Source organism: Orbicella franksi, chromosome 8, assembly GCF_964199315.1.
Source record: "Orbicella franksi chromosome 8, jaOrbFran1.1, whole genome shotgun sequence".
Classification (NCBI taxonomy): Eukaryota; Metazoa; Cnidaria; class Anthozoa; order Scleractinia; family Merulinidae; genus Orbicella; species Orbicella franksi.
This window is the reverse complement of record NC_138152.1, coordinates 29,323,969-29,342,953: the sequence shown is the minus strand read 5'-3', so window position 1 is coordinate 29,342,953 and position 18,985 is coordinate 29,323,969. Positions and strand designations below refer to the sequence as shown.

Sequence of the window (18,985 nt, the reverse complement as noted above, 5' to 3'; positions counted from 1 at the left end):
CTGTCACTGGCAAGAGTCTCCCACGAATCGATTGGAAGACCAATGGCCTACATGTCCCTCTTCGCCACGTCTTTGAAACGGAGCTTCGGTCGTCCTACCGGCCTTTTTCCTTGTACTAGTTCTCCGTACAAGAGTTGCTTGGGAATGCGGCCCTCATCCATTCGATGTACATGGACAATCCACCGCAGACGTCTCTGGCGAAGAAGGGTGTATACGGAGGGGATGCCTGCTCTCTCTAAGACAGCACTGTTCGTAATGCGGTCCTGCCAGGAGATGGACAGGATGCGCCGCAAGCAGCGCAGGTGGAACACATTCAGCGTTTTTCTTGTGCTGCATACGTTGTCCAGGACTCGCTACCATAGGGGAGCGTGCTGATGATGCAGGCTCTGTAGACAGCCATTTTGGTGGGAGTAGTGAGCTTCTGATTTTCCCAGACACGTTGTGAAAGCTTTGACATGTTGGTTGCAGCGTGCCCAATCCTCTTTCCTATTTCGGTGTCAAGGGAGGTGGTGCTAGTAACAGTAGAACCAAGGTAGATGAAGCTGTTGACCGTTTCAAGTGCATAGTCCTTGATGAAGAGAGAGGAGGAAACCTCTGTATCCTGAGTCATGATTTTGGTTTTTTGGAGGCTGATGGTTAGGCCGAAGTCATCACAGGCGTTCGAAAAGCCATTGAGGAGGTTCTGGAGATCATCGTCACTATGAGTAATCAGAGCTGCATCGTCGGCAAACAAAAAGTCTCTGAGGAGAACTTGGCTGACTTTGGTTTTCGATCTGAGTCGGGCAAGATTGAAAAGTTTGCCATCAGTGCGGGAACGGAGAAAAATGCCAGCATTTGTTGTTCTAAAGGCATGTTTCAGGAGCACTGAGAAAAAGATTCCAAAGAGGGTGGGAGCCAGCACACAGCCTTGTTTGACTCCGCTGCGAATGTTGAATGCCTCTGACATGTTGCCATCGAATCGAACAGTACCGTGCATCTTGTTGTGGAAAGACTCCAGAAAGCTCAGAAGCTTTGGTGGGCAGCCGATGAGAGGCAGGATCTTGAAGAGGCCATCTCTGCTAACCAGATCAAAAGCCTTAGTTAAATCGATGAAGGCAATGAAAAGAGGCTGTTGTTGTTCCCTGCACTTTTCTTGTAGCTGTCGCACAGAGAAGATCATATCAACCGTTGAGCGTTGGGATCGAAAACCACACTGAGACTCAGGGTACACTCTTTCTGCAAGCTGCTGAAGGCGACGGAGTGCCACACGGGCAAAGAGCTTGCCAGCAACGCAAAGGAGAGAGATGCCCCGATAATTGTTGCAGTCACTGCGGTCACCCTTGTTCTTGAACAGGGTTGTGATGATAGAATCTCGCATCTCTTGGGGGACTGTTCCCTCCTCCCAACATTTGCACAACAACTGATGGAGCACAATGTGAAGCTGGTCACCACCACATTTGAAGACCTCTGCAGGTATGCCATCTGATCCTGGTGCCTTGCCGGATGAAATGTCTTTGATGGCACCTAGAAGCTCCTCTAGAGTAGGGGCATTATCTAGTTCAGGCATGTTTGGCAGTCTCTCGATCTGATCGAGTGCAGTTGCGGAGACTAGGTTCTCATGGTCGTAGAGCTGAGATTAGTGTTCAACCCATCTTTCGAGTTGCTTGGCCTTGTCTTGAATTACTTCACCATTCGAGGATCTCAATGGGGCACATTTGGTTGGAGTTGGACCTATAGCTTTCTTAATGCCTTCAAACATGGCTCGGATGTTGCCAGTGTCAGCGGCAACCTGGATGGTTGAGCAAAGATCCAGCCAAAATTTGTTGGCGCACCTAATGCAGAGAATCCGTAACATTTTATTGCCGTTGTCTTTCTTGCACTATTTGATGTCATAAACTCTCCACGAACACAACTTCTGAGCTTTTAATTACGTAAGGAGTACAAAGTTGAGTTCCGTTTGTTCGAACGACCAGAAACTGATGGAAAGGAATAACTACTATTGACCCACTGTGTGCGGCAACGGTTTGTCGACATTAGGAATTTTGACTACGTTTTGAGATTCTAACAACACGGGATTGTTAAGCTACAAGTCTACAAGTTTTTCAAATAACAAAAGGCATATATAGAGCTCATTCAAGTCTTCAGATTCCACGAGCAACTTTTCAACTTTTAGGAGTAATTTTTGAGCTGTTTTTTAACAAATTCCCCCTTCAATTTACCTAGCAGAGTTAGGGTTCCTCTTTTCCCGTTTGGAGCGAATGGTCGCAAAATTCAATTCCATCCTTGTATCATTCCTGCCATTTTCGGTCTTCTTTCAAATAGCCCACCAAAAATCTTAGCCCTCTAAGAATTTGTCTGCCTGTCAGAATCGATATCATCAGAATTTGCAGTACTTGCTCAACGACTGTGTTGAGCAAGTGTTGTGTTGCTTTCGTTCTCGATTATTCTTTGCTGAAGTCCCTGTACGGTGTCATTTCGCCTTATTTCAGTTAATGACCTCAGAAAATCCCTAACAGTGAGATTGGGATACAAAGCCTGAAGAAGCTTCACTAAAACCTTAGAGGGTCTTCCACCACTGTTTTTGATCTCGTTTTGCAAAGACCGGCGCTGGTCGAGGGTAATTCTTGGATATGTCAGAAGCTAACGATTCAAAGTCCTTGCTTTGTCCATTGTATAGCCTCGCACACATCCACTCAAGAGCTTCCAGGTGTTTGTGCTCCAGCTCTTCAAGGGTTATATTAACTGCAAAAGAAGAATAGAATTTACCGGTAATGCTTATGTCTAAACGTTATTAAACCGCATAGGGTAGTGTGTCCGCTTTGTCGTCTCACAAAGTCTTCTGAAAGAATTTCAAAAATCCGACGGATTTTTCTCTCATTTCATTGCACAGAACACCACATGAACAGTACATGACATCCAAGACTTCAGTTTCGTAGTCGTTGCCCGACAAATGGCAATGATTCGCAATTTTAAAAGCTAAGTAGTGTTGAAATTAGGACTTCGCTAGCTTCTCAGAGGAGCTGGAATTCTTGTATTAGGAATTGTACAAAAAACTCATTTATAATTTACAACAAAAATACAAAAGAAATTAATGCTTTATAAGTGTCTTTATATCTGATTTAGACACGGCTAAATTTTACTCCCAATTTTCTAGGCCAAAATAACTTAAAACCTCAATATGAGTGTAAGAATGGAATACATTTTTTTTAAGAACATAGAGGTTGAAATTTGCTAAATTTTAACCAGAGAATATTTTAAAACGCGAGGCTGAGATTTGGAAAAGAATGTAATTTTGTGTGGTGCAAATTTGTAAATACAAACCGTATAGAATTCTTCATTTTTCTAAACGGCAAAACTAGCCAAAAAAAAAAACAAAACAAAAACAGCACTAGTACTAGCCGTATGTCACCGGATGCTAACAACATACTGCAAGAGGTTAGGCGTGTCATATTAGACTTTATTGGCTGCAGTCTGGCTCCACAATTTCTTCAAAGTCATGATAAACATTAAATTAACCCCAAGAAACCTTTTTGACCTTTTCCCAAACCTAAAACTAACCCTAAGATACTGTGATAATAGGTTTTTGGCCTGGGAAAGCACTTCTGTAAAAACCTGGGAAACTCTCTTGCTGCGCGGATCAGTACCGGATCTGTTACAGGGAATTACCTTGAGAGACGTCAACAGCACTCAGAACTTAGGTCCAACGATATCGTTTTAATCCAAGAACACAACCAAAATGCAACCGGAACATAACCGGAATGCAGCCAGAATGTAACCAAAGAATATTTCACAAGGCACGACTATTTAAGCCGAAAGCGCAATTCTAAAGGATTAGGTAAAGCTATTAAAAATTCTTAACTAAATATTATCTAATACATTTCAGAAAGCTCGATTGGCTCTAACGGAATTCAACGTTTACAAGATTAATAACTTTCAAAACAACACAGGTAGATAACAGTTTAACAAAAGACTATCGCAGGTAGCAATTACAGTTGAACACTTATTACAGTTATGATCCTACAACAAACTAGCAGGTGTCCATTACGGTCAATGAACTGGAACAGTAACCTGTAACTCAGAAATGCAAAACGAACTAACACAAATATATCTATGTTGGATTTCTATATTTTCCGACAGCGAAAGCGAATATGTAAAACGTACTTAATTATCTAATTCTCTCTCCTCACAATACCTTTTTTATCCTTTTCCCAAACGTAATTAAACCTTAAGGAACTTTTTTAACCTTTTCCCAACCTAACACGAACCCTAAGGAACCTTTTTACCCTTTTCCCAAACCTAATACAAACCCCAAGGAACCTTTTTGCCCTTTTCCCAAACCTAACACAAACCCTAAGGAACCTTTTTGCCCTTTTCCCAAACCTAACATAAACCCAATGGAACTTTTTTGTTCTTTTCTGAAACTTAAAACTAACCCGAAAAACCTTTTTGCCCTTTTCCCAAACCTGAAACTAACCCCAAGAAACCTTTTTACCCTTTTCCCAAACCCGAACCTAACCAAAAGGAACATATCTCCCCTTGCTTTTCATACCATCTCAAACTTATGGTTGCCTTCAGTTAACCTATTAACATTTCCTTATTTTATTTCATTTCATTTTATTTCTTTTAATCTGTACTTGAGCTGGAGAGTGCTGTGTTACAGAGGTCACTCCCTCAATTAAACCATTAATATTAACATTTAATTTTCTCTAGATTTATTTTATTGTTATACACACACATATTCTCACCCTCACATACACAACATCCCTATGTCCCCACTGATTTCTTATCAGTGGAGTGGGAACCCTATTTTAGGGATTCCATATTCAACACCTATAATGCCACTAAGGTTGCTAGTTTTACTTCTGATAAATAAATATATAAAAACGGTTTCATATCAGACTTTATTGGCTGCAGTCTGGCTCTAAAATTACTTCAACACCATCAAAGTCATGATAGGACTGATAATCTGACGTTTTGGCGGCATAGTCTACTTCATATTCCTTAGACTCTCGGAGCACGTGGACAATGTAATTCACAATAATGCTACGCGCATTGATTTCTTTAATTTACACGCATGTGTCACGATATTATAAAACACTCTTTCAATGCAAATATAACGGAATTAAAAATTATTTGTTAATTTCCATATTACACACGCCTCGTTTTCCACACTCAGCATAGACATTACATGGAATGTCCATGGAAATTGAAATGGAAAATTGAAATTTTCTACACATTTTTCTACACTCCACACTTTCTACACTCCACACTTTCACCACTCCTCATTTTCCACACTCCACACTCCGCACTTTGCACACTCCTCATTTTCCACACTCCGCATTTTCTACACTCCGCACTGAGTTGGAGAGCGGATGGGACCAACCAAAATCTTGCCGACAACCTGCGATTTGGACAGGAAACGCCTGCTGGTTTATCAGTTTCTCTGGTTTCTCAATGGCAAAAAAGTATTCACTTAATACGTGTAATTAACACTCTCAGTCACGCATCTTTCCAGTTCGATTCTTTCTTTTCGCGCGATCAAGAAAGAGAGAATATAGACAAGTCTAGTTTTCTGTCAGTCTTTTATTGAGGGCCGTACTGAATTCGAGCTGAATTTGAGCTGAATTATATTTGGTAAATTTCCTGAACGCTAATATTAGGTTGCTTGTTATTTATTCTGTTTATTACGAATCGGTTAAAACCGTGCATAGAAATGGCAATACTGGAATAAATCTGTTGAAGTTGTCGGTTTTCGGTAGGTTTGGACAAATGTCATCATTATCGAGTTGAATTGTATAAAGGAATAAGATTATAATCACAATAATATTACAGTGTTGAATATTCCTATAAGGGACGGATCATTAGAAAAGTGATGGTGTCGGGGTTAGGGAGTAGGGAAAAACCCAGGGAAAATTAGAGCAAGGGAAAATGGCAGGAAAAAATTCTTGCAAAGAGAAACCCAAAGAAAATAAATTCATGGAGAAGAAGGGTTGCATTTTGGTATCAAACCAGTTAATTATAACTCAGCCAAGGTGCGATAAATTTTCCAGTGTTCTGTCACGGGACTGGCCATTTACATAAAGCCAGAGTGTTTGTTTTGAGTCTCATACTTTTGTCAACTCTTCTATCTCAACTAATCACAACTCATACATTTTGATTATTTCTCAAATTTAAATAGGTCAGTCCTCTTTTTGGACTGACATTTTGGAGCGGAGGGCACTACCGACCCGAGGAGCTGTCCGACAGCCGGAAATACGTCTGCGTTCGCAGGCTACGAATCCGCTCGATTTACCGCAAAAATCCACAATCCATGCGCTTTTTAAGGCCAACTTCGTCGATCCGAAAACCTATTCACCCCCCTCATTAACCCTTTGTACCAAATTTGGGGGGGCAAACTACAAAGAGCTTAACAACTTTCCCGGCTTGAGCTGTCTTCTTAGACTTCTCCACATCAGGTGGCTAGATAAAATTCTAGACACGGAGGTCCTGTAACGGACCAGCATCCTGTGCACTCAACCTCTTACAGAAAGCACAGGCGAAATGGGCTAGCCATGTTGTCTGACTGCCAGACAGCCGACTGCTCGAACGGCTGCTGTATGGAGAACTGTGTCAGAGCAAGCGTTCAGTTACAAAGAATCCCTTAAAGGTCTTGCCACAGGCATCAACGTCAACGCTTTGGAGTGCCTTCTCTGGACCGTCCCACCAAGCGAGGGAAGATCATCGCATTAGAGGCCCAAAACAAATGCGCCACGCGTAGGCGAATATGGTAGAAAGCAGATTAAAAAAAAAAATCGTGCAAAGGGTTGCAGTTGGAAAAAAAACTTGCACAGTCAAAAGGCCAAAAAAAAAAAAAAAGAAATTTATGCGAGGTTTTCTGATAGTCTGTCCGTAAAAGGGTGTATTCGGTAGAAAAAAAACCTATTACTTTTCCCCTTCAGTGAATTTTTTTTTTCTTGTGGTCAGCCGTGAGTCGTGATTTGAATAGGCCTTGGCGGATTGTGCTAGCGTAATTTTTGGCATAATTGCAGCAAAAAAGCAGAATTTTTTAAAGGAGCACTGCCACGGCATAATTAGCAAATTTTAACACTTTTTGGAGCATAAATTCATAAAATTTAGTAAATGTGGTGTATTTTCTACAGAAATAAATTAAATTTAGGTAGTATGTTGTTGCAATGCGTGTCGTTGAAGGCATTTTAAAAACGGTTCAGAGATGCGAGCAGCTAATTTGAACAGCTGATGGCCGAGACAAACTGCCATAAAACACAAATAAATTTACAACAACGGTTTATTTGAAAAACATCATAATTTGGTGTCGTTATTGCGCATTTGCGCGCCTCTATGTGCAGAATCTACGTCCTTTTGTGAGCATAATTTCGGAAATCAGGAGCATAATTTGGGAATTCTGGCATAATTTGGCAAAATTTCGATCATTGCTAGTAGCATAATATGCCACTTTTAGGGGCACAATCGGCCAAGGCCTAGATTTGAACCACTTTGGTCCACTTCGTTCACTTCCTCCACTTCCTCCTCATCCTCTCCCTTCCTTCTCTCTTTCCCGCTCCACACCCTTTCTCACCTGGTTATGATTGGCTCACTTGAGAAGCCAAAGATCTTGAGGTATTTGGGGAGTTGTTTGGGGCTGTCTCGAAAGAGAAAGTACTTCTACACAGTTACATCGAAAGGAATCGGTTCTTTTCTGTTGTTGCAGTCCAAGGTAAGAAGGTTAATGTACAGATGCTCAATTAACGTGAATTGTTTTCAGCCAGCTTTTAGTTTAAGCTTGTTTACGTCTGGTGCGTGTAAATGAGCAATTTAAGCTGAATTCTTGTAGTGAGATCAAGTTCGGCTTGAATTCCTTGAAACAGAAACTTTGAAGTGAAGTTTGTCACCTTATTTATGGCATAAAAGCAGTGAAACAGCGAGCGGTACTTATAAAGCACAAGTGGAAGTTAAGTTAACTAAACGGTAGCTTGTTAAAGTTGAAGCTGTAAAGATTTTGAACGGAGTTGGACGAACGCAGAGCGATCGCTCCATGGAACTGAGCTGACGATAAGCTAAGACGTTTGTTTTGAAGATGTCCTCAAAATTTAATCATTGTATTCAATAACAGCTTCTTGCAGGCTGTGTTAATATTAATACTGATATTCTTGCTAATTTTATATCGTTTAGCCAAAATATGACAGCTAATAAACTCAAATTGCTTAGCCTAATTGTTATGTGATTTCCATCAGATTCCTCCCGTATGTAAAATTACTGGAAGCTTCGTGAATTGATTGTAATTTTTGTTTTCATGTGTTTTCAGATACTTATCAGAAGTAAGAAAGCATCCAAACCATTGTAAGTATCACTGTATACAAATGGAGAAAATGTCAGCAGAGGAGCTGAGGAAGGAGATTTTTACAAACGAGGATGGAGAAAGCTGTTTACTTCTGCGTCGTAAATTGTTGTCAAAAGTTCCTGAAGCTGTATGTGACCTGACTGAATTGGAGGAACTTGTCTTGTCAGATAATTATCTGAAAGAATTACCAACAAGTATTAACAAGCTGAAAAATCTTAAATGGCTGATATTAGACGGGAACCAGTTGAGAGAACTTCCTCGCAGTATTGGTGAGTTGAGTAACCTGACCTGGCTTAATGTGAGTCACAACCAGTTGTCTGTTCTACCTTCAAACATTAAACATCTCAAGAATCTCCGGGGACTGTTCTTGAGTGGTAACCAGTTGACTATATTGCCTGATGAGATTGGTGAACTGAAGGAGCTGGAAGGGCTGTATGTGAGTAACAACAAGCTGACAGTTTTATCATCACACATAAAACATCTCAGTAAACTCCGGGGACTGGACTTGAGTGGTAACCAGTTGACTACATTGCCTGATGAGATTGGTGAACTGAAGGAGCTGGAAGGGCTGTATGTGAGTAACAACAAGCTGACAGTTTTATCATCACACATAAAACATCTCAGTAAACTCTGGACACTGAACTTGAGTAATAACCAGTTGACTACATTGCCTGATGAGATTGGTGAACTGAAGGACCTGTTATTCCTGTATGTGGCTGGTAATCCTCTAACATTGGAAGAAAGGAGAAAGGTTGTGAAGCTACCGAATAAGATGAAGTTTCACACAGATGTTACAGGTAAAGATATGAAATGCTCATTATTTGTATTTTATTTTATGTCTTGTGAATGAAGTAAATATTGGAGCATGTAGTTTAACTTAGAAATTACATAATTACAAATGTGCTGCTGACCTTTCAGTGTATCTTTTTGAAGAAGTATATTTAATATATCTGTGAAGCTTATTTAGATTGTTATTGTGGAAAGTTTAACTTCAACTGCATGATATAGGCATCCTTGTTACTGTTCATGAGTAGTGAAACATTTTTAAAATAATTGTCAAGGAGTGTAGTATACTTATTTCGAAGTTTTGTTTGACACTGACTCTATGTGAACGTTAAAACAACGTTTATAGCTTCTTATACAAAGATGTTTCGACCGTTTGTCCATTTAGGAGTGTAGTGAATGAAATAAATATTGGAACATGTAGTTTAACTTAGAAATTACAAATGTGCTGCTGGCCATTTAGTGTATCCTTTAGGCTGAGAAGAATTATATTAAATAATAGCTAATTTAAGATTGTTTTTGTTGAAAGTTTAATTTTAACTGCATGATTTATATAGGCATCATCGTTTCTGTTCGTGAGTTTTAAAACATTTGTTAAAATTTTGTCAAGGAGTGTGAAAATTTCTTGGTGTTGTGGAAATTAAATTTGGTAATTGTACTACCCAAATACTTCTTTCTCCAATATTGCTTGGTTATCAGTATTTGATTCAATAGTTTTGAGTGAAATTGAAGGCAAACCCTAACCAAAAGAGCATCTTATATTAATAATTTGACTATGAACTGTACAGAATGTAAAAAAAAAAATTAAATTGGCAGAGAAGGGAAATACTTTTACTGATTTCATAGTTTCTTTGTGTTTTTAAAATTTGAACTTTTAACTTGGAAATGCAGCTCATTTATGAGTGCAGTTTTTACACAAAAAAATTAATGTTTATATCACATGCACAAAATGGTTAAAAATATCTTTACAAGGTGTGAAATTCCCTTCCTCTTTATTAGCACAAAAGTATTAATTTTTTACCATATTCATGTTAGTATAGGTAATCATACGGTTTGGAGTTCAATTTGGAATAATTTGCACGAGTGAGTTTTTCAAAAAGCTGAAATTGCACAAGCCGCTTCGGAGAGTGCAATTTTAGCTTTTTGACAAACTCACAACTGTCAATTAATTCCAAATTGAATGAGAAAAACCGTATGATTACTTATTAATAACATAAACATGAAAAAATTCGTGTGAAGGAAGTGCCGGTAGATCTTTCTTGAAGGCATTTTTTCTCATTCGAGAAAACTGTTTTCAAAGTTTCCGGACGAAATATTCGTCATCATTTTATGTGATATCATCGGCTTAGAAAATCTCCTACTTCCTTTCAGCCAATCACAATCCAGAATTACGATGTGTAATTTGCACTGATGTTACACTTTTTGCACTGGTGTTACACTTGAACTGCACTGCTCTCAGCCAATCAGAATTGAGTAATTTTTTCATGTATATTATTATACAGGTTACATTTATCTTTCATGTATGAAGCTTTATATAAGAATTATAAACTACACTTTAATTATAATCTTATTAATTGACAATTAAAGAATATTTTTCTTGAATTTTTATATTAGATCATGTATTTGAACAAAAAGCAGAAGGACAAAGAGCACGACTGGCTTATGAAAAGGCTCTAAGAGATGGCTTTGTGAATGTTTACCGTGGCCGCATATTACTAATTGGTCAGGATCGTGCTGGTAAAACCAGTCTAAAGAAGAGTCTCTTAGGCCTGCCATTTGACCCCAAACAACAGAGTACTGAGGGAATTGAAGTACAGGCTTCAACATGTGAAATAGAAGTTGAACAAGTTAAGAACTGGCATTCCACCCATGAGAACAAAGCAGGATTGCTAGAGTGTTCTAAAGATATATCAAGGATAGTGGTTGAGAAACTGTGTGAAGGAAAAGAATTTAGGGCTGAAAGAAATGATCCCAGAAGGCATAAGGTTTGAATAAAGTTAAATGTTTAGAGGTACAATGTGTAGTTCCAGAAAATATCCATCCCCCCCCCCCCCCCCCCCACGGAAGGGATTGGAAATTCCAAAGGGTCGTGGGGGTCAAAGGCGCAGGAATTTCTGGAGGGGGGAGGGGGTTGTCTTAATGAATTTTTTTCCAGACTGGTCTCAATTTTCATACAGTTGTACGTAAAGTTTCGTTTGCATTTTGCTTCTCGAGTTGCGAACGCAAAAAATAAATCTTGCTAATTTAAAGTGCAAAATGTAAATTTTTGTGCTCAGGTTAGGCTGGATATTCTGTCGCCGCTAGAGTCCCATCATTTTCCCGAGTAGCGGCTGGTGATCAAAGCGTATGTTGTGGAAAGTAGATGAGTTAATCGTGACTAATTGAAAATATGTCTGTCGCACTTGACCAGGTACTTCTGTCACTACTATCTGTATCGTTTCAGCTGGAAGATTTCGTCGCATTTTTAAGCTGTCGTCGCAAGCATGAAAAGTAACGTTTGAAATGGAAGAGTGCATCAACATTGAATTTGCCGAAATTCGGAATCGGTAGATAACAGACTTCTTATCTCGTTAACAATGATTCTTGAACGAGGAAAACAGTACAGTAACAATTATATTTCAGGAGGCAAATATATTTTTCAGTGAGCTGCATGCGATATAAATCAGCAGAAATTAGATAAATAAATGACTTGCTGCTTCAATATTTCCGCATAAAAGCCGAAGACAAAGGGGAAAAAATCATTCGACACCCATTTTGAATCACACAGAAATCATAATATTTACATTTAAGCCCAAGTAAATGTAATTTAAGGGAAATCATGAATGGTAGTGAGTAATATAAATCCATTCACACAAGTTAGTTTACATTCCATGTAGTGTGTAAGGCTGAAATGTTTTCAAACGCGGGCATGGTGCTTGCAACGTCATTTTCGACAAAACTTTGAATGACAAAAAAAAATGTTTTATAAAGATTTTCAATGTTCAAGCAGGTTTTCAGAGAAGGTGGAGTACAAGGTGGTTTACCACAGGCTAATGCCATCAAGAAACGCCATCAGAAATAAATGCTGGCAAAGTGAAATTATGCAAATTTCGAAATCGGCAACATGTCAAATTTTCACCGCCAGTCGACGCGACGCCAATTGTCGCGAGAAAGATTGAATTACATTTTACACGGCTACAAAAAAGTCAAAAATGCATTCTTTTTACTCTTCTTATAGGCAGTTGTAGTCATCTTCCAACATTACAGAGAAGAAAGGGTTTACAGCAAAAGCTTTCACTTCGTTATTCATTAAAACTGGAAGGTATTTTTGGCGCAGTCTGTTGTTGTAATCACTCATGGATGGCACCTCGGATGTGTAGCAAACAAAGTTGCTCTCCTCTGAATGTCATGTACTATTTATTAATAAAGCAAAAATATATCACTAATATGATCTGAGTTCTTTTAATCCCAATGCAGGACTGATATTTGAAAACATAAAGCAGAGCAAAGCATTGTTTATTTCGTGGTCTCAAATAGCTAGCCGTTGCTAATAAAATTATTTAATATACATATTGTGTTTACACCGAACAAAGCGTGTTTTACAGTACCCACGATAAAAACCTGTGGCAACCATATGCTGGAATTCGCTGCCAGAGTTATGAATGTTCACTGTGACAATGCTGTGGTGTACTTGCCTGGCAAATTGAAGAATTATTTTTCTTGTTGCTCACACAACTCGTAGAGCAAGATCAAGAGCAAAGGACTGCATAAGAAAAATATTTGGCACTACTACGTGACAACCCAAATAACAGTGCAGCTGCGAGGGACATTACATAAGAACGGCAAGAAAACTTAACCCATTGGAAACGTTAAAACCAGTAAGATCTTTGTTGAAGGTCAGGAAAGTTCTGATTTTCTAGCTTCCAAATAAAATTGAATCTTTCAGATATATACTCACAACGATTTGATCCGCCAAAATTTGATACAAAACATGCACTGAAAATTATGTTGTTTTGATTGTTGTGCTTTAAACTGGTGCAGTGTAAAGCGTTTCTTTTTCAGCATTTCTCTCTCAATGGTCTTGGAAATTAACTTTTTTAGTAACTGCTGTTTTGTTAAAATATTTATGAAGCAGAATTGACAGTATGAAATCTATAATTGTCATATCGCAAATTCTGCGATATGCCTGTTTGAGGCAGGCGATGTACCTTCTGGCGATGTGTTGGTCACAATATCCACCAAATTTTTCGGGAAAAAAAGGTAAGGATCAAAATTCAGTATTTTGCACTTTAAAAAAAATAGCTTATTTTTGGTTTCCATAAGGAGTGATAATATTTCCAGGGGGTGAGCGACAAAAAATGGAATTTTGGGAGGGGAGGGGAGGTCCATTTCGTGAGCCAATTTTGGAAAATCCAGAGGGCAGGGGGGTCATAGGAAAAATCCCTTCCTTGGGGGGGTATGGATATTTTCTGGAACTACACAATGTATATTTAACTTTCATTTTACTTTCTTTGGGCTATTACATCAGATCACCTCTCTCAGTTAGATAGCTAATGCTTGCCTGTCTTAGAGCGAGATAACTATAATTAAATATTTGTTATGATGGAGCATTTAATTCAGAGGAAATTTCAATCTGTATGCATGTTGTGTGGAAGATATGGAACTGTCAGTCAGGGTCTATTTCTGAGTACCTGTGACTTTTAATTATCAAGTCATTAATCACTCTTTTGTTTGATAATCTATTCTAGGTTGAGGAGATTGTAGACTCTGAAATTTCCTCACCATCAAGAAAAGTAAAAGCAATGTCAAAGCAGTCCCATAATGGTGAACATTTCCCTGAATGTGGAAGTAAAATTGAGCTGAATGAACCTGAGGTAATGATCAACACCACTTCACCTGCGGATGATGTCACAAAGTATGTTCATCAGTTCCTGGAGTATGTTAGAGGTGAACATGTTGAAAGTGATATCACTAAAGAAGAATCTGTTACCAGTTTGGATGTGTGGGATTTTGCTGGACAGCACCTGTACTATGCCTCTCACCCACTTTTCTTATCATCACGTGCACTGTATATTTTAGTGCACAATCTCAACAAGCCATTACTTGCGCAAGCTCAGCCGTGTGTTAGACAAGGTACTTGTGACATTCCTCTGAAAAACCCAAACAGAGAAACAAATCTGGAGAATTTGCTATCCTGGCTTGCTACAATTCACAGTATTTCACGAGTGAAAGGAGAACCAGATATTGATGCTGAAAGTAGGCTGCCCTATATGCGACCTCCGGTACTCATTGTAGGCACACATGCTGACAAACAATCTCCTCAAGACATTGCAGAGATGAAATCAGAAATACAGAAGAGGATTTCTGGTAAGGAATATGGGAAACATGTGGTCCCACCATTGTTCAGCATTGATAACACAAGCTCACTGATCTGGAATAGGATAAAGAAAGTTATCAGGAAGGGTGGAAAGAAACGAAAACATCAAACAGGTATTAAAGTACTAATGTCTTGCTGTGTAAAACTGTTTAATTATTTAATATATAGATATAGCCAAGCCTAAGAGCGGAACTCCTGATTACAATAAGTAAACCTGGCTTGAGCCTGCGATCCAATTGAAGACCAGCACGGGGGCAGCAGTTAACTAATGACCTCAAGAAATGCAATTCTTGGGTTCTTACCAGTATGGTGCTTGGCTAAGGGTAGAAATGAATATCCACAGAGATCAGAGCAGACTCTCTTTCTGGCTTGCCACTGTTGCTTGCTCTCATAAATTTACTACTTGCTCATGACACCAGATTTGAACCTATTTACAAGGTACCTACATGCACACTGTAAGGATATCTCAGTTATATGTAAACACAGGATCAGTATCAAAATGTGTGTTGTTTATTTTTAGAGCAAGAGGGGAAGACAGATGACATTCAAGAACTGCGGAACAAAATCATGGAGGTGTTGAGACAGGAGCCATATATGGGGGAGGAGATACCAGTCAGGTAAATAATAAATACTTATAGTCTTTTTTTTGAGTATTTTTAAATCAGCAAGGTATTGTTGCACTGACATTGGAGGAGAAGAAATAGGCCAATTTCAATCTATAATTAAAATTTTAACTTAGCTCTGAGGCTTTGGGGAATAAAACAAAAGAAAATTAATTCATCCCTTATCTGCAATGCAATTTCTATTTGGTGGACAAATATAATTGTCACAGCTTAGTTAATTTGCTGGATGCCCAGCCTTAATGAAACCTCTGTTTGTGACAACATTTTGATGGCTTTCGTAAACTAGCAAATCAAATTTTAAGAACTGTCGTGTGCACAGGTAGGGATACCCTTGTGAGATAACTTTAAGAATTCCTAGGAATTCCTAGGAATTTCCTAAGAATTCCTAGGAAAAAATTCCTAGGAATTCCTAAGAATTCCTAGGAATTCCTAGGAATCTAAGGTGTGAATTTTCACGGTAATTCGGACTCGGAATTCCAAGTTTACATAGAGCTGACTTGGAATTCCTAGGAATTCCTAGGAATTCTAACTGAAATATACTCACCTTGAAAATTCCTTAAAATTCCCAAAAATTCCTAGGAATTTCTGAGAATAACTTGGAATTTGTAGGATTTTTTGAGAATAGGTTGGAATTTTTTGGAAAATCTGAGAAAAACTGGGAATTTTGTATCATTTGTAGGTCAGACAAAATTTTGATGATTTAAGCCCGACATTAAAATAACAAATAAAGTCACTGATATCACATCAAACAGGTTTTAAATCAATGGTTTATTACATTTGCTTTCATGAATTTATACATAAGATTAACTATCCTGTTTCTTTTTCATTACATCAAGAATCAAAAGCAAAACTGAAAACAGATATGATGGTCAAACTTTTACATGTTTGATAAAAAGAGAACTCTTTCAGATAATTTACTTACTTTTTTGGTTTAGAAATCCAACAATTTTCCATTCACAAGATTGTAGCTTAAATTATTGTTATTATGTGGAACAAATCTGGATTTTCATGATTGTAAGGAATCAATGGTAAGAACAAAACTGAAACACTCCTTAAAATTAAAAAAGGCTGAGTTTGGGCAAACTTAGCTGCTGTTCAGTTATTTCTGTTGATTCTGCAGCTTCTTTTGTTGCCCTCTAATTAGGGTGTCAACAGCTAGCCTCTTAATCGTCATCTTTGTTGTATGACACCTAAAACAAATTAACAAAAAAATACATTACATTGCGATATATATGAGGTACTGTAAGACTGAGATCCAAATGTTTATGTGCTCACAGTTTAATACATGCAGCTAATTAAGACCTGACTGTAAGCTGGTTGAAATGTTAAAAGAGAAGACTTGATAATTGTGAAGGTGCTTGTATACTATTGATAAATATGTTACATAAATCTTGAGCTCACAGTTGATTAAATAAAGGTTTTCCTTCTTCTGTCAGTGTATCAACAACTCTCGAATTGGAGGATATATATACCACGGTTTTTAGCCAAATTTAGACATTAGAAATATTAAAAAAGACACTTAAAACATTAAAGGAACATTTAAATAATAGAGTAAACACAAAGGAATATACGGATGGACAAAAATTGAAGATCAACACGGATTGCCATACAGTCAGGCTGAAACACACAGGAGACACGTATCAAACTCATGCACAATGTGGCTGCCTCGTCGGGAGTTTTTGTGAAGAACTTTGACTGGGATCAGAGAGAACTGCTATATTTGTTTCGTTTGAACAAGTGTGGCGAGAGAAACTACTTGTTATTCGCAAATCAAATTGTTTAGGCACCCACTGACTGGGCAACCTAAATTGTTTCAACTTTGCTTTAGCCAGAATTAATTTCATACCATGACTGAGTGATCCACTCGTGTATGATTCGTGATGAAAAAGTTCATTGAAAAGTTTCTGTCTAAATACAAGAATTTACTTTGTATAATATAAGGTTACTTGAATTCGATTACTCACCAAATAATTTTGTATACGGCTAATCTGCCCTTTGAATTTTTCCCCGTTGAAACATCCACAGTAAGACTTTCCTTTAGCTCCAAATCTTCGCCAATAATAACTTGTTTTTCGTTAATGACACTCACCCTGTTTTCTTCTGGTCACAGGACCGCAGCAAAAACCATTTTGATATAATTTTGGAAGTGAAATCTACTAAAACGCACGAGCGATCAACCGTTAACGCTGAATTCAAAGATGGGCGCCAAAAGAGAATGAATAACGCGATCTTTGTCACGTTCAGTCACGAGGATAGTCAGGTGAAAATTGGCGTGCTGTGATTGGTTCCGTTGATCAGTTGAGGAGAGAATGGAACTGGAGAAGAAGGAGAGAGAGACTGGCAACGAGGCTGCCGGACCAGTCGCTTTCGATGGCAAGTCTGTTTCCCTTTCCACGCGATTTTGGTGGTCTTTTGAAAGATGGGTCTTGCTTCAAAAGGAAAAAACTACACAGACTTTTTACGAAGAAATCAAGGAGGAAAATGGAACGTACTTTAACTGGTTGATCTGTTCTCGACGGTTGTCAAGATAACAAAGGATCGTGAGGCACTTAAATCAAGTTCACTGCAAAGGTAAGGAATCCAATTTTATAGGGATTTTCTGTTATGATAAGCTATAATTGTAAATAAATCAAACTAAGCGATGCATTGTGTGCTATTTAAAAACCCCAAAAGCCGAAATTCACCTGAAAAGTTTCAAATCGACTTAAGGAAACGAGATAAATTCTGCGAAATAAGCTTAAGCTTGTTGTATTAGTCCACCAAATCTATTTTGAGAGCCCACATGTTTCAACACCCAGTCAGCACAATGCAGCAAGTATAAATTTGCAATGCTTGTCATTTTTTCCTTTCAATTATTTATAAGGATTAACATGATATGAGATCTATAGTCTTTTCAATACATCAAGATGTAGGTTTTTTTTATTTGCACTGTCATTTATTTGTGTCAGTTATTTATTTGTTTCCCACTGACTCAATCTTTTTTATTCGTTTGATTTTGTTGTGTTATGAATTAAAGTGACCGCAAGGACAAGGAAATACAAGAAACATATTGATGATCCCACTATGCCCATACCAAAATCTACAAGATTCGACCACAAAAATTGCTTAAAGCAGTCTTCACAGGCCTGTTGATGTCATCTCCCTCTCTTGCATCACTTTTTGCTGGAGATCATTTCCAGCACCATGAACAGAACACCTCAGAGTCTTCGGCTCACCTGAGTGAGATGGCTGTTGGCAAAAATGTTGTGGATGACTTTGATGGATTGTGGAGTCAACCTTTATGCAAGAATTGAAGCTTCACAGAAGCATTTGATGAAATGGAGTTGCATATACCTGAAAAGACTACAGAAATACCAACTGATGTAATACACAACAACTCAGATTTGTCCACAGACAGTGATTCAGATAATGATGTTGAAGTTTCTAGTTCTGACTCCTCTGAAGAATTTGAGAACTCTGACACTGATGGCCATTCACTTGACTCCCCTGATGAAAGTGAAACTAATGGTTCCTAAGAAAAAGACATTTTCTGCCAAAGAATATGCCTGTACGGCTATTCTGGCCTTAATTTCAAGACATTGTATGACAATGAGAGGCTGCTAGAGATATCCTTGTTTTAATGAAACTACGGGTAATTTGTCCAGAGAATGTCACAGCACAGTTTTACAAATGTACAGCAGGTGTGTGGAAACTGTGAGCTTTTCATTTATGACATCTGAGAGAGATGTCTTCCTCTTTTTCCTAAATTCAAAAAGGATCAAGTCAAAAATTGTTCAACAGTGGGCTGTGATGGGTATGTGTGTGAATCTACAATTATATTAAATATATACATGCATATATATACTTTTGGTTTTATTGGAATTGTAAATAATATATATTCATTTATGCTGACAGGAATTTTTTGCT

At 38.2% G+C, this 18,985-nt stretch overlaps 1 protein-coding gene across 2 annotated transcripts in view; it reads left to right on the top strand.

The window, feature by feature from the left end:
• Positions 1 to 7,599: 7,599 nt before the first annotated feature.
• Positions 7,600 to 18,985, top strand: part of LOC145496102 (uncharacterized) — a 492,363-nt gene continuing 480,977 nt past the window's right edge. For both annotated transcript variants that reach the window (XM_081475728.1, XM_081475729.1), the window contains exons 1-5: positions 7,600 to 7,693; positions 8,282 to 9,114; positions 10,715 to 11,085; positions 13,828 to 14,569; positions 14,977 to 15,073. In XM_081475728.1, the coding sequence (XP_081331854.1) occupies positions 8,337 to 9,114; positions 10,715 to 11,085; positions 13,828 to 14,569; positions 14,977 to 15,073 (1,988 nt within the window). In that variant the 5' untranslated portion in view covers positions 7,600 to 7,693; positions 8,282 to 8,336. The remainder of the gene's footprint in view (positions 7,694 to 8,281; positions 9,115 to 10,714; positions 11,086 to 13,827; positions 14,570 to 14,976; positions 15,074 to 18,985) is intronic.